The 14,597-nt window shown below is 38.1% G+C and overlaps 1 protein-coding gene across 4 annotated transcripts in view; it reads right to left on the bottom strand.

Moving 5' to 3' along the window:
* Positions 1-2,817: 2,817 nt before the first annotated feature.
* LOC114507668 (phosphatidylinositol 4,5-bisphosphate 3-kinase catalytic subunit gamma isoform) overlaps positions 2,818-14,597 on the bottom strand; it is a 42,509-nt gene continuing 30,729 nt past the window's right edge. For all 4 annotated transcript variants that reach the window (XM_028525617.2, XM_036010771.1, XM_036010773.1 and 1 more), the window contains exon 11: positions 2,818-6,039. In XM_028525617.2, coding sequence (XP_028381418.1) covers positions 5,761-6,039 — 279 coding nt within the window. In that variant the 3' untranslated portion in view covers positions 2,818-5,760. The remainder of the gene's footprint in view (positions 6,040-14,597) is intronic.

Raw genomic sequence — 14,597 nt, 5'->3', positions numbered from 1 at the left:
AGAAGGTCAGGGATCTGGCAGGGGTTTGTGGCTAGGGAATTTCCCCAGGGAAAACTCTCAGTAGTTACAGGGTTGTTTGTTTTGTAACACAGGTGCCTGGTTATGATGGAAGGGAAAGGTGCCAGGTGGGAGGTGGCTGGTACCAGTATGGCTTTGGCCACCAAACACATCTGCTGATCAAAGCTGCTGTTCAGCCACAAACTTTGAAGGTGGCTGGAAATAGTGGGAATAATGGTGGGTGCATCTCTGCAAAGTAGGGACCCATTTGAACTCTGGAGCATAATCAAGAATTCTGAGTTTGATTATCTGAGTATAAAACTTCTCAGATGGCTGTACATCTGCTGTGAGAGAAGAGAAGTGCTGCTGAGATGCTGCAGATGGATTCCCAATTCCTTGGTATGTCCCTGTCCCTGTTATTTTCTCCAAGTCAGATCAACAAGTGGATTATGGACCAGACTCAGAGCCCAGCTCCCAGAAGGGGAAATTCTCACTAAAGCAGTAGGCAGTGAGATTTAATACATACTAATGAGTGTATGATTAGAAAAAAAGAAATCTAACATTCAGTAGAAGTGAAAATGAGTCAGTTTGCACCTCCAAAGGGGATCTTAACTGTGACAGAGCTCAGTATGGCCACAGGGGCTAGAGGAGGTTTGCAGAGCTGAGAAGAACTGGGCCAGGCAAGGCTCTGCTCACTGACTGAACAGACAGCACCCCTGGAGGCCCTCCTTTTACAGAAGTCTGGTCATCTTAGCGGGTAGAGCAGGCCAGCCTTAGCGTATAACAGATTACAGTCCAGTAGAATCAGCGAAAGCAGGAGGCTTTGACATAGTCATTTTTATGCTGTAAAGTTCCATCAATGGCTTTGATGTGAGTACTTGATAACTATTGACTTCACATGGTTAATTTTTCTTTGAGAAACAAAATTGTATGAGCTATTAATGAGGACTGGTAGAAGCTAAAGCATACAATTATTATGCAGATTGCATTTTTCACCAAAATAAAAAGGTAACTTTTTTCCCTTGTTAAGAAGTTCAAATGATAGAAAGTCAAGTTCCCCAAAATGCAAGAGAAAAAATAAATGCGAAGTATATCCTCTCAGTTTTTTAATGCATACACAAACCTAGGTTTTAACCTGAGTGCAGCTGTAACGTGACACTGTCCTGCAACCACTTCTGTTTCACTCCTTTGTAGGTCAGGGATCTACGTGGTTGTCAGCACACTGTGTGTTCTGACATGCCTTACCTCATCAAGGGCTTTGTTGTGTTCATTGTATAGATGTTACTTAACTCACCAGTCCCCTATTGAAGGACTTTTAGGCTGTTTCCAAGGTTTGGTTATTACAAAGAATGCTGGTAACTTTTTGCCCATAAGTCTTGCCCATAAATCCAATAATCTATGAAGAATAAATTCTTGGATGTGGACTTGCTGAATTGGAGAATTCTTAATTTTGATAAAATTGACAAAATGCCATGCATTAATTTACCAACTTGCTCTGCTTTCAATGGTATAATAAAGTGTTCTTTCTCCCAAATTATCACCAACTGCTGGTATTACCAATTTTTGCTAATCTGATGGTGAAAAAAGTAAGTTATTTTAATTCTCATTTCTTAAATCTAAAGTGATTTGGGGTCTGCTGTCATGTTGGCCACATGTGTTTTTCAGAGGGAATTTAGTATTTTCTGATGAGGTATTTACCTTTTTCTTATTGAATTATTAGGGTTTTTTAAATGTAGTAGGAATATTAGCACTTTGTCACATGTGCAATTAAATCCTTCTGATAACAGCAGAAAATATCAAGTAGGTTTACTTAAAAAAAAGAACTGTGTGATTCTCTCAACATCCACCCCCCCCCAAAAAAAAACCCCCACAAAACTTTGGTTATTGACACTGTATTAGCTTCCTGGGGATGGCATAGCAAAGTGTCATAAACTAGGTGGCTTACAACACTAGGAACTTGTCTCATAGTTCTTCAAGTTAGAAGTCTGAAAACAAGGGTTGGCTGGGCTTTGTTCCCTTGAAAGCTTCTGGTGAAGATCTTTCCTTTCCTTTTCCAGCCTCTGGTAGCCCCAAGTGTTCCTTGACTTGTAGACAAGATATTTCTGCCTCCATTACATGGCCTTCTCCCTCATCTTCTGTTAAGTATACCAGTTGCATCAGTTTAGGACTTCATCTTAATTACAGGCAGACATCAGAGATATGGCGGGTCCTTTCCAGACCACTGCATACATTGAGTATCTCAATAAAGCATGTCTAATCTTTTTGCTGGTGGAGGGTCTTGCCTTCAATTTGTAAAAAATGCCATATCTGTGAAGTGCAATAAAGTGAGGCATATCTGTACATCCCTAGAACCTATTTCCAAATAAAATTACATTCACAGATACCATGGGTTAGAATTTCAATGTATCTTTTGGGGGATATGATTCAACACACAATAGCCCCCCATATAAAGTGCCTGTTATCACCAGCAAACTATACTTTTTAATGACTGGGTCTAGGCCGGTCTTGTTCTATGACCCGGAGTACAGTACTTATGGCTTTTTAGACATTAAAAGGTATATACTAGAGAACACGAGATATCAGATTCTTTCTTTTATTTACATTTACCAATTTCTAATTAATATACAAATGCAAGTGGGGAGAACTGGGCTTTCCAGAAGAGGAAATGTCTTGGCCTTCTGCGTGGGTGCTGTAGCCAGGTGTGTGCTTTCAGTTCCCCAGCACCTGCATAAAAACGTGTAAGTCTCCTCCCAGCCTAGAACCACATTTATTGGCTAGAGTTGTTAGGTTGGATTAAGTAGAAAATAAGACAGTAGAAACTTTAACAATCCACATATATTTTATTTCTTATTCATGTTGTAGAGTACAATTGACATTTTATTTCATAGTCAAATAGAGCCTAGTTTACCAGATAAAGGTCAGAATTTGCTCCAGAAACTTACTTTCTAAATTATTTTTTTACTTATTTCAAAAAACAATTTACAATTATATAGGACTAACAGCCTCCAAATTATGCTGCAGAATTCCTATATTTAACCTTTTCAAAAAATAATTCATCTTCTGTAAAAGATATATTTCATAAAGTTAATGTTTTAAATTAAAACGTTTTCTTTAGGAGCTGATATATTTCCTCTCTAAATGTTTCCATTTGCTCTGCTTTCACGAGAGTATCACCAGAGCCAGACCAGTGCAGTCATATGGGATGAGTTCTCAGATATCTGCTTGGCCTCACTTTTCCTGGCTGGTGTTTTAGGTCTTGATGCACAGCCACAGACATGAGGTATTTCAGTTTGAACAGAAGCACATTTTGATCTGGGAACGTTATCTGCACTCATACAGGCCTGGTTTAAATGTAAAACTGAGCACCACAACCATTATCTACACACACACGCAGCCGGCTTCATGGGCTTGTGACGTGTGCAGTGACCCATGCTCAGAAGGGCTCTGTGCTTGGCTAAAGTTCTTCTTTGCCAGCTTGAATTTCTTAATAATTTCTGAATGACAGGCCTGGCATTTACATTTTTCACTGGGCTCTGAAAATTATGTAGCCAGTTCTAGGCATACATAAAAGCTGCTTTGATCTCAGTCATCTGACTTGTGGTTTCTGGTTTTTTTTGGCATTGAAGATAGAGTTGTGGGTTGTTCCCCAGCATCTCCATTTAATAGCAAGATGACCCTAGTTCTAGATTATTTTAAAAAATGTAAAAGGTGTGGGTCATTGATTCACTCTCAACAATGAAGGAAGCACACAGAGGTGATTTTTGTTTATTTGCAAGTCTATAGAGTTAAAATTATGCCTTCTCTGGAATATGGAAGAATCAAGTTCATTTGAGGAACAACTATGTATGCACATGCACCAATAAGCTAAATATAAATACATTGCTCTGTAATTCTTCTATCATTAAGGTGATTAGTTCAGCAATTGAAATAAAAAGTAGAATCTCTGCAAGCTTGGCTATTTTTTATAAAAACAATAGAAGCACCCTCTTCTGAATTGGAAAGCATCATTCCTACTCTTCTTCAAAAGAATGGTATGGAATTGTTGCTCTAAAAATGTCATAAAATATCTATCCTTCATTACCACAGAGGAATACACATTTCATTTCAGGTCATGGTCCTCTGTACAGGGGGACAGAACATGATTTTAAAAGACAAGTTGGCAAGAAAGAGTTCTTTCTAGCTCCCTTATGAGCCAGGGAAAGGCTCTGTGGGTGAGAAAGCAGTGCCACCTGTACATACCCTCAAAGGCCATGCAGGGCTTTCGAATGCTGTGTATTATAATCACCCTAAGTACTTAGAAAAACACTGATGTGTGGGCCTCATCCCAAAGAAATTATAACCTGAGGTTGGTGCTCAGGTGGGGTATTCTTAAAAGTATCCTGGTGATTCTTATTTGCAGCCAGGGTTAAGAACCACTGAACCTCTGCATACACAAAAGTAAGGTTTGGGCTACACCAAACCAGGTATCTATCTACTTAGCAAAATTTCAGATTTAATATGTATTCATATTAATAAAGTTAGATACTGCTAACAGAATTATTCTCTTGTAAATTATTAACTATAGGTAATTTAAAAATATTTTATAAATAACTTAGTGATCTTTCTCAAAGGTTAAACACTTCCAATAAATATCAAAATATATATAGATGAAAATAGTTTTTTAAAAACACATTTCAATTATTTTTAGAAAATCTGAAGAATGTGTCAAAGTTTGAAAGTTCTTTAAACTGAGAGATGGTTAGGGCAAGTAGTGTCCTTCCTAACTTGAGTACTTTTTAGCTGGCAAATATCTCCTTCCATTAAAACAGAAAGAAAAAGCTTCTTAGACAAAAATTTCAAATTAATACACGTGGAAACCAATCCATAATTTTTTTCAACTAATTTTTGAATCTAAGGTAAATGGGTTCTTGAAGATTTCACAACTCTGAGTAAAGAGCTATGGCAAGAGGAAGAAGGGAGGCAGGAGGAAAGGGAGGGGAAAAAATATAAAGGCAAAAACAATGAGTCCCTTTAGTTAATTCCTGTTTCTGTGCTGGAAAAAGCTGTAATAGTTGTGCCTAATAATTCACCCTGTGGACAGAGTGGGACAAATAGTCTCATCTCTATTTTTCCTACTCATAATCTTGGAACCAGACCAGTAGAGAAGGGCCGAGGCACAAAGGTTCAGATTTTCCATTTTGTGTTTGTTTATCTCAGTTGTACACTGTAAAAGAACATAATTGCAAAGGCACTGAAAAGACTAACTCACTTTCCTTCCTTTCAGCACATCACTGACATCTGCAGACATGGAGAGGATGTTTGAAAATATTGTTTAAGCTATGAGTCAAAGATTACAATGGTTACATCTTTTTCTGTAAAGAGCTTGAGGAACACAAGGATAACCAAAATTGAGAGTAAACCCAGATGAAAACAGACGTCACCAATTATTCTAAAGAATTTCCAGAAGCACTCAATAATAAGATAGTCAAAACGTCAGGCACAACAAGGAAGGGATTAGTCTTTTTAAACTTAGAATATTCTCCAAAGGTGCTGAGACAAATGAGAAAGAACCAAACCTGCACATAGGCCTAGAACTGAATGTTACTTAAACAATCAGATGTGCCAATATTTTTCTCCAGTAAAGAGTCCAACTAGGGAAAGAGCTGTATTTCTGAGGTGCCAGTTTTCATAATGCCCTGTTATAATTTAAATCCAAGATCAATGATTGACATGCTGATTTAAAGCTTTGGAACAATAACTTGTTTTTAATTGTAGCCCAAAGTATTAGGCTGAATGTTTCTCTCCTTGCTTGATGCCAAGAACAAGATGTAGGAACCAGTTAAATTGCACAGTCCATCCTTTGTCTCTGCAAACTTCAATCTGATCAAGGAAATACTTTTTAGCATCCTCCTCATTTTTCCCCACTGTTAGAGCATCTCGAATATATTCAATATCTTCTTTGCTTGTTAACTGAGGCATTCCCGTCATCAGCATCATGGAGAACAGGATGATCAGTAGGTTTGTGTGATGACGAAGGGCTAGATAAGCCTTAGCACACACATCCTGGATAAGAAAGAAAAAAAATGCTGTTATTGTTGTTATAATAACTAAGTAGGCTAGAGACTACTGGGCAATACTGGAATTTGCACAGCATTACTCTGTGTGTGAGAAGAAACCATCACAAACAAGGTAGGTCCCCGGCCTCAGATGAAAAGCTTGATGAGATGTTTTTGTCATTTCTTAAGCACTTGAGTGTAGTTACATATATCCAGGTGTGCTCAAGGAAAACTAATGATATTGTTATGGTTTGTCTTATTTCTGAGTCTATGTGTTTACTTCAATTCTTCCCTAGGAAATTGAGGATGGAAATTTCTGTAGTCTCTGAAGAGTAATGAGTCAGTTTTTGAACACAATACTGGAATCAATAAACTTTATATAAACATAAACAATCTTTGCCAAGAGCTAATGGAATCCACAGAAATGATGAAAACATAGTTTTGAGATTTAGTGTTCATCTTTGTTTAGTTGTTTTATTCTAAGAAAACATATGAATTAGTGCTTTTTTTAAAAAAAAAAGAATAGCCTTTTAAAAAAGATTTTATCTGCTTTTTTAGAGAGGGGGGAGGGAGGGAGAAAGAGAGGGAAACAGAAGTGTGTGAGAAATACATAGTTGCCTCTCCCATGCACCCAGCTGGGGACCTGGCCCATAACCCAGGCATGTGCTCTGACCAGGAATTGAACTAGAGATCTTTTGGTTCACAGGTCAGCACTCAACCCACTGAGCCATACCAGACAGGGCATGAATTGGCTTTTTACTGTTTTACTCTCAAAATTTTTGACTGAACTTTGGAATTTTAATACGAATTCTGAATAAGTGAAAGAGGGCTTTAAAAATATGGCTGGTGATGATACAGGTGATACAGGTGAGTTAGATGACACAGGTGAGCTAAATCCACTTATGAAACAACAGGAATGATTATGCCAATTAAGTTGTTCCAAAGCATAGAAAAAGATGCAAGATTTCCAACTTGATAGCATTAGAATAACCCAACAGTAATATCATAACTTGACAAAGATAGAATGTTAAAGAAAACTGAATTTAGCAATAATAAACATAAATATTTCAAATAAAATACTGAATAAAATGTTAAAAGAATAACACACCATAGCTAAGTAAGGTTTATTCCAAAATTGCAAGAGTAGTTCATCAGAAATTACTCTTAAAATCCACTATTAATTTTATGAAAGTAACATGTAACAATATGTAACTAAAATGTAATGATGTGAAGAATTACCTGAAATTAACAGTTGTTACAATCATTTTGTATAAGGAGTACAGGAAAAAGAAATGAAATATAAAATCAGAAAAGCGAAGGTAAAATTGTTAGTATTTACAAATAACTTAATTGTCTTCTTGGAACACCAAAGGAAGAGAAAAACTAAAATACTATTGTAACTCATTTTTATTAAACTAGCTTTTTATGATATTAATAAATGTAATGCTATGAATTGGAGTTGCCAGTTAAAAAGTATAGTGAAAAGACAGATGCTATGAATAATGGCAGCAAAAAGTTATGATTCCTGGATAAACACACATACAAAACATGCAAAACCCATATTTAGAAACTAAAAATTTACCGAGGCATGAAAAAGAAAACCTGAACATGTGGAGCAGCACAGCCTGTTCCTCAGGGATGACTGGATGCTTATTAGAAAGATGCAAACTCTTCTCAGGTTAATGTGTAAATACAATAATACTTCAATAAAAGATTGGGTTTTAATTTCATCTGGAATAATTAGGGCCCTAGAGAACATTTTGAAGAAGTAGAGTAATGAAAAAACAGTACTTTTGATAGTAGATAATAAACATTTTAAAACTGTAATATTTTAAACTTATGAAGTAATACCTATTCTTTCCACAAAAAAGATAAAATTTGTGGAACAGAATGGAAAGTTCAGAGACATATCTAAGTATATAATCAATAGAAAGGTGACTTCTCAGATTAATAGGGAAAATCTATTATTTGATACATGGGGCTGGTAGAACTGGCTTATCATTTTGGGGAAAAGTAAAGTTTACCTCATGTGATATACTAAATTAAATTCCAGGGAGAGACCTCGGATGGTGGGGGAGTAAGTGGGAGCTACACTAACCTCCTCCCAGGACCAATCTGGAATTACAACTAAATTGTAGAGAAATCATCCTGAATATCCAAATGACCACTAGCTGGAGAGAAGCCTCATAACCATGGACAGACAGGAAAAAAACACTTTACCACTATGTGACTGGTAGGGAGTCCGGAGGCAAGAGATGGCTGGCTGGGTTCCCATGGGTGGGAGCTGAAGTTTCAGAGGGATATTTCAGTGGCCAGAGGGTTCTCCATGAGAAGTGTGGGGTCAAAACACCAAGCTGGCCTCCCAGCCTACAGCACCAAGCCACGAAGGAACCCAGATAACATCCAGCTGTGAAAAGCAGCAGGCTTTCTGTTTGCCAGGGTGAGATGGTTGGAGATGCAGAGAGCCTCTCAAAGGGCCGATGCACAAAATTTTGTTTTTAGCCACTTACTATGGGCTCCAGCAGAGGGAGGGCTGCGTGGACTAGATACATGTGAGAGAGACTGGGACTGATGGTTCTGGGGAGAGAACTGAAGGAACAGCCTCCAGGATTCCTTCATACTGCAGAGGGTGTCTTGCCATTTCCCACACTACAGAGGCTGTCTTTCTTAGGCAGGTGAGTGGCATCAGCCTGAGGGGAAGTAATAGTGCTGCCCACAGGAATTACACTGCCCCATCCTGTGTAGGTTAAGCCAGGCTGCTGATATAACTTTAAGCTATGTCATTGATTAAGTTTAACAACCAAGGTGGATTACTAGGAGCTCTGAGACTTTAGCTGACCCTCCACCGGTCCACTGGTGGTAAAAACTGGCCTTAGTGTGCAGTCTGGTTGTTTCTACACACAAAAAGGCCCAGCAGAGGGAGCCATATGCTGTGGATCACTAATAGCTCCAAACAGGTGGCCCAGGTCCATCCACAAGCTGCATCTGACAAAGGTCTGCACCAGAGTCTTTGCAGATCTACATAAGATCTAGAAACAAAGAAGCAGCCAAAATGGGAAACAGAGAAACAGACCCCAAGTGAAAGAACAAGAGAATTAACCCACAGAAGAACTAGATGAAGTAGAGGCAAACAATTCATCAGATAACGAGTTTAGAGTAATCATTATAAGCATACTCAGCATCATGAAAAAAAGACATGGAACCATAAAAAAAGGACCTGTCAAAAATAAATAATGTAATCTCTGTAATAAATACTACTCTGGAAGGAATAAACGGTAGGTTAGATGAAGCAAAGGACCAAATCAGCAATTTGAAAGAGAAGGTAGGGAAAAAACCCCAAGAGAGCAGCAGAAAGAAAAAATAATTTAAAAAGTGAGGAGAGCTTAAGAAACGTTTTGGAAAACATGAAGCACAGCAACATCTGCATTATGGAAACACCAGAAGGAGAAGAGAGTGTACAAAGGATGGAGAATCTATTTGAAGAAAAATTCCCTAATCTGGTGAAGGAAAAACACACACAAATCCAGGAAGCTTAGAAAGCCCCAAATAAGTTGGACCCAAAGAGGCCTGCACCGAGACATATCATAATTAAAATGGCAAGGCTTAAGACAATGAGAGAATACTAAAAGCTGCAAGAGAAAAGTAGGTAAATTACCTACAAGGGAGCACCAATTCGATTGTCATCTGATTTATCAACAGACACACTTCAGGCCAGAAGGGAGGGGCATGAAATATTCAAGGACCTACAACCAGGGCTACTTTACCCAGCAATGCTATCATTTAAAATTGAAGGAGAAATAAGGAGCTTCCCAGACAAGAAAAAACTAAAGGAGTTTGTTAACACCAAACCAGTACTATAGCAAATGTTAAAAGGCTTGCTTTAAGAAGAAAGAAAAGAAAGAAAAAAAGTAAAAATCATCTAACAATAAAATGGCATTAAATACATATCTATCAATAATCACTTTAAATATAAGTGGCTTTAATTCTCCAACCAAAAGACAGAGGGTAGCTGAATGGATAAGTAAACAAGACCCATATATGGGCTGCCTCCAAGAGACTCACCTCAGATCAAAAGACACAGATAGACTAAAAGTAAAGGGATGGAAACAGATATTTCATGAAAATGGAAAGGGAAAAAAAGCTGGGGTATCAATACTTATATCCAACAAAATAGACTTGAAAAACAAGGCTATGGTAAGAAACAAATAAGGACACAACATAATGATAAAGGGGACAATCCAACAAGAGGATATAACCCTAGTAAATATTTAAGCACCCAACATAGGAGCACCTAAATATGTAAAGCAAATCTTGATGAACATAAAGGGAGAGACTGACAGAAGTACATTTGTAGTGAGGGATTTTAATACCCCAGTGACTTAATGGATACACCTTCCAGACAGAAAATCAACAATGAGACAGTAGCCTTAAACGTCACACTAGATCAAAGGGATTAAATTGATATCTTCAGAGCTTTTCACTCCAAAGCTTCAGAATATACATACTTTCAAGTGCACATGGAATGTTTTCTAGGATAGATCACATGTTAGGACACAAAACAAGTCTCAATAAATTCAGAAGACTGAAACCACATCAAGCATCTTCTCTGACTACAATGTTATGAAACTAGACATCAATCACAAGAACAACGCTGAAAAACATGCAGAGACCTATCAGCTCAATAACATGTAATTAAATGGGTCATGACCCAATTAATTACATGGTCCAGTGAATGGGTCAACAATGAGGTCAAGAAAATAATCAAAAGATGCTGTGAAACAAATGAAAAAGAGAACACAACAATCCAAACTCTGTGGGACACTGGGAAAGCAATCTTAAGAGGGAAATTCATAGACTTAGGCCTATTTCAAAAACAAGAAAAAGCTCAAATAAACATCTAACTTTGTAAGTAAAACAACTTGAAAAAGAAAAACAAAACAAAACAAAACAAAAAACCCCAAGTGAGTAGACAGAAGAAAATAATAAGGATCAGAGCAGAAATAAATGAAATAGAGTCTAAAAAAATGATACAAAAGATCAATGAATCCAAGAGCTGGTTCTTTGAAAAGATAAACAAGATTAACAAACCTACAGTGAGCCTCATCAAGAAAAAAAGAGAGAAGACCCAAATAAGGAAATAAAATCATAAATGGAAGAGGAGAAATAATAACTGACACCAAAGAAATACAAAGCATTGTAAGAAAATATTATGAACAACTATATGCCAACAACTGGGCAACATGGATGAAATGGATAAATTCTAGAAGCATGCAATATTCCAAATCAGGAAGAATCAGAGAATCTGAATAGATGGATTATACCTAGTGACAACTGAAGCAGTAATAAAAAAAGTCCCAACAACAACAACAACAACAACAAAACAAACCCTGGACCAGATGGCTTCATAGGGGAATTCTACCAATCATTCTGAGAACTAGCACCTCTCATTTTCAAACTATTTCATAAAATTAAAGAGGAGGGAAGGCTTCCAAACTCATTTTACAAGGCTGACGTTATCCTAATTCCAAAACCAGATAAAGACACTACAAAGAAAGATTATTATAGGCTAATATCTGTGATGAACACAGACACTAAAATCCTCAACAAAATATTAGCCAGCTGAAGACAGCAATGCATCAAAAAGATCATACATCATGATCCAGTGGGATTTATTCCAGGAATGCAAGCTTGGTACAACATTCCCAAATCAATAAATGTGATTCACCACATAAACAAAATGAAGGATAGAAACCACATGATCATATCAACAGATGCAGAAAAAGCTTTTGATAAAATCCAGCACCAATTTATAATAAAAACTCTCAGCAAAGTTGGAATAGAAGGAACATACCTAAACATAAAAAAGGCCATATATGACAAACCCACTGCCAGGATCATATTCAATGGGCAAAAATTACAAGTGTTTCCCTAAAGATTGGGAATAAAACAGGGATATCTGCTTTCACCTCTCTTATTCAACATAGTTCTGGAAGTCCTAGCCACAGCAATCAGACAAGAAGAAGAAATAAAAGGTATCCAAATTGGAAAGGAAGAAGTAAAACTGTTTTTATCTGCAGATGACATGATAACTGTACATAGAGAATCCCAAGGATTCCACATAGAAACTGCTAGAACTGATAAATGAATTCAGAGTAGCAGGATACAAAATAATATCCAGAAATCAGTTGCATTTTTATATGCCAATAATGAACTAACAGAAAGGCAAATTAAGAAAACAGAAGAATAAAATACCTAGGAATAAACCTAACCAAAAAATGTAAAAGATCTGTATTCTGAAAATGACAAGACACTGAAGAAAGAAACTGAAGAAGATATAAAAAAGTGGAAGCACATACCGTGTTCATGGATAGGATGTACTGACATTAGAAAAATATCCATACTACCCAAAGCAATCTATAAATTCAATGCAATTCCTATCAAGATACCAAAGACATATTTCACAGAACTAGAACAAATATTTCAACATTTATATGGAACTATAATGGTGTAGGTCAGACCAGAGGTCCCTGGAAAACAGGGGGACACCCCTGGTCCTCCAAAAAGGCAGAGGGTGGGAAAGGGTACTGATGGAGCAGAAGGCAGGGCATTTAAGGCACACTGTATAATAAAGGCAGATTAAAACAGTCCATGCTTTCCTGAAGGGAGAGGCTGTGGAAGGAGGCTGCTGCTAGGGCAAACTGTAAATGTGACTGTGAGAACACACATTGGCAGATTGACTCATGACACAGCTCAGGGGAAGAGGGGGTATTTTATACAGTGCCTCCATGAGTTGTTGGGGTGAGTTGCCCCAGCCTGGACTAACATATACATGTGCACCTGTGTATGGCTGGCAAACTTTTGCCTGACTAAAGATGGCACCTGAAAGAGGGTCAAAGACACTGGGGAGCTGACAAAAATGGTGGACACTGATGCATCATAGGAAAGGCTGGATACTCCCACTGGCTTCCTGCGCACATGGGATATTGGGAGGAACTTTTAAAGTAAAGGGAGGATCATGGATTCAGAGATCATTTTGATTATTGCCAGATGGGAGGATGGTATGGGGGAATGAGTGAAGAGGTGAGGGGATTAAGAAGTACAAATAGATAGTTACAGAATAGCCATGGAGTTGTAAAGCACGGTATAGGCAATGGAGTAGCCAAAGAACTTATATGCATGACCCATGGGCATGAACAATGATGGGGGATAGCCTGAGGGAGTGTGTGTGGGGGGTGATAGGTGGAGGGGGGCAAAGGGGGATAACTCAGGACAATTATAATAGCATTATCAATAAAATATAATTAAAAACATAAAGGGCAGAAAAGCTCTCTCTCTCTTACTCATACTCTTGGTATGGCCTCTTGGTACAAAGTCACTCTTGCTTTCAAGTTTGGAGCAAGCTCTCTCTCTGGGCTTTTGGTATTTGGACATTCTGGGCCTCTGGCCCTGCCCCCCTCATGGACAGGAGTGCTCACTGGACCAAGCAGATGCCAGGCCCACAGGGTCTTAGATCCTGATGAATGGGAATCTACTCCTGGAGGCAGGGTCCCACGCAGGGACATGTGCCTCCCTGGGCTCCAGCATCTGGGACACTATAATCCAAAGTAGTATGCCACACAGTTTCTGGATGGCTACATGGAAACTGGGAGCACCACACCCCAGAACCTGAAGGAGAGAGCTGCTGTGAGAAGATGGTGACACTGAAACCTACAAGTGCACATACCAGAGAGGATGGAGATATGTTTGCATCACTGACTTAAGGGGAGATAGGAAAATGGGAGACTTCTGGGCATAGTTTTGGCTTGTAGATTTTCATGCAAGAGAAGTTCTGGGTCTCATGGGAGAGAAGGGATCAGAGCAGCAGTCCTATCAGCCTCCCCCAGGTTGGAACCCTGTTCATAAAAACCTGTTTCCTTCAACGTGAATTGTTGAGTCATATATAAGGGCACCAAGTGGCTGAAGCCCAGTTTGCATGTTACAGAACCATAAGAACCACAAAAGGCCCTGCATAGCAACAGTGATCCTGAGAAAGAAAAAGTTGGAGGAATAATGCTACCTAATATGAAATGATACTATAAGGCCATAGTAGTCAAAACACCATGATACTGGCATAAAAACAGACATATAGATCAATGGAACAGAATAGAGAGCCCAGAAATAAACCCACACCTTTATAGTCAATTAATATTTGGACAGAGGAAGCAAACACATAAAATGGTCCAAAGATAGTTTATTCAATAAATGGTGTTGGGAAAATTGGACAGATACATGCAGAAAAGTGAAACTAGACTACCCTCTTACTCCATACAGAAGAATAAATTCAAAATGGATTAAAGACTTAAATGTTAGACCCGAAACCATAAAAATCTTTCGTAGAAGAAAACATAGGCAGCAAAATCTAGGACATTGCTCATAGCATTATTTCATTGTGTATATCTCTCCAGGCAACAGAAACAAAAGAAAAACTAAACAAATGGGACTACATCAAACTAAAAAGTGTTTGCACAGCAAAGGAAAACATCAACAAAATAAAAAAAAATGACCCACAGAATGGGAGAACATATT

This window comes from Phyllostomus discolor, chromosome 10 (assembly GCF_004126475.2).
Source record: "Phyllostomus discolor isolate MPI-MPIP mPhyDis1 chromosome 10, mPhyDis1.pri.v3, whole genome shotgun sequence".
NCBI lineage: Eukaryota > Metazoa > Chordata > Mammalia > Chiroptera > Phyllostomidae > Phyllostomus > Phyllostomus discolor.
The sequence above is the reverse complement of the archived record's forward strand: the minus strand, read 5'-3'. Positions and strand labels throughout refer to the sequence as shown.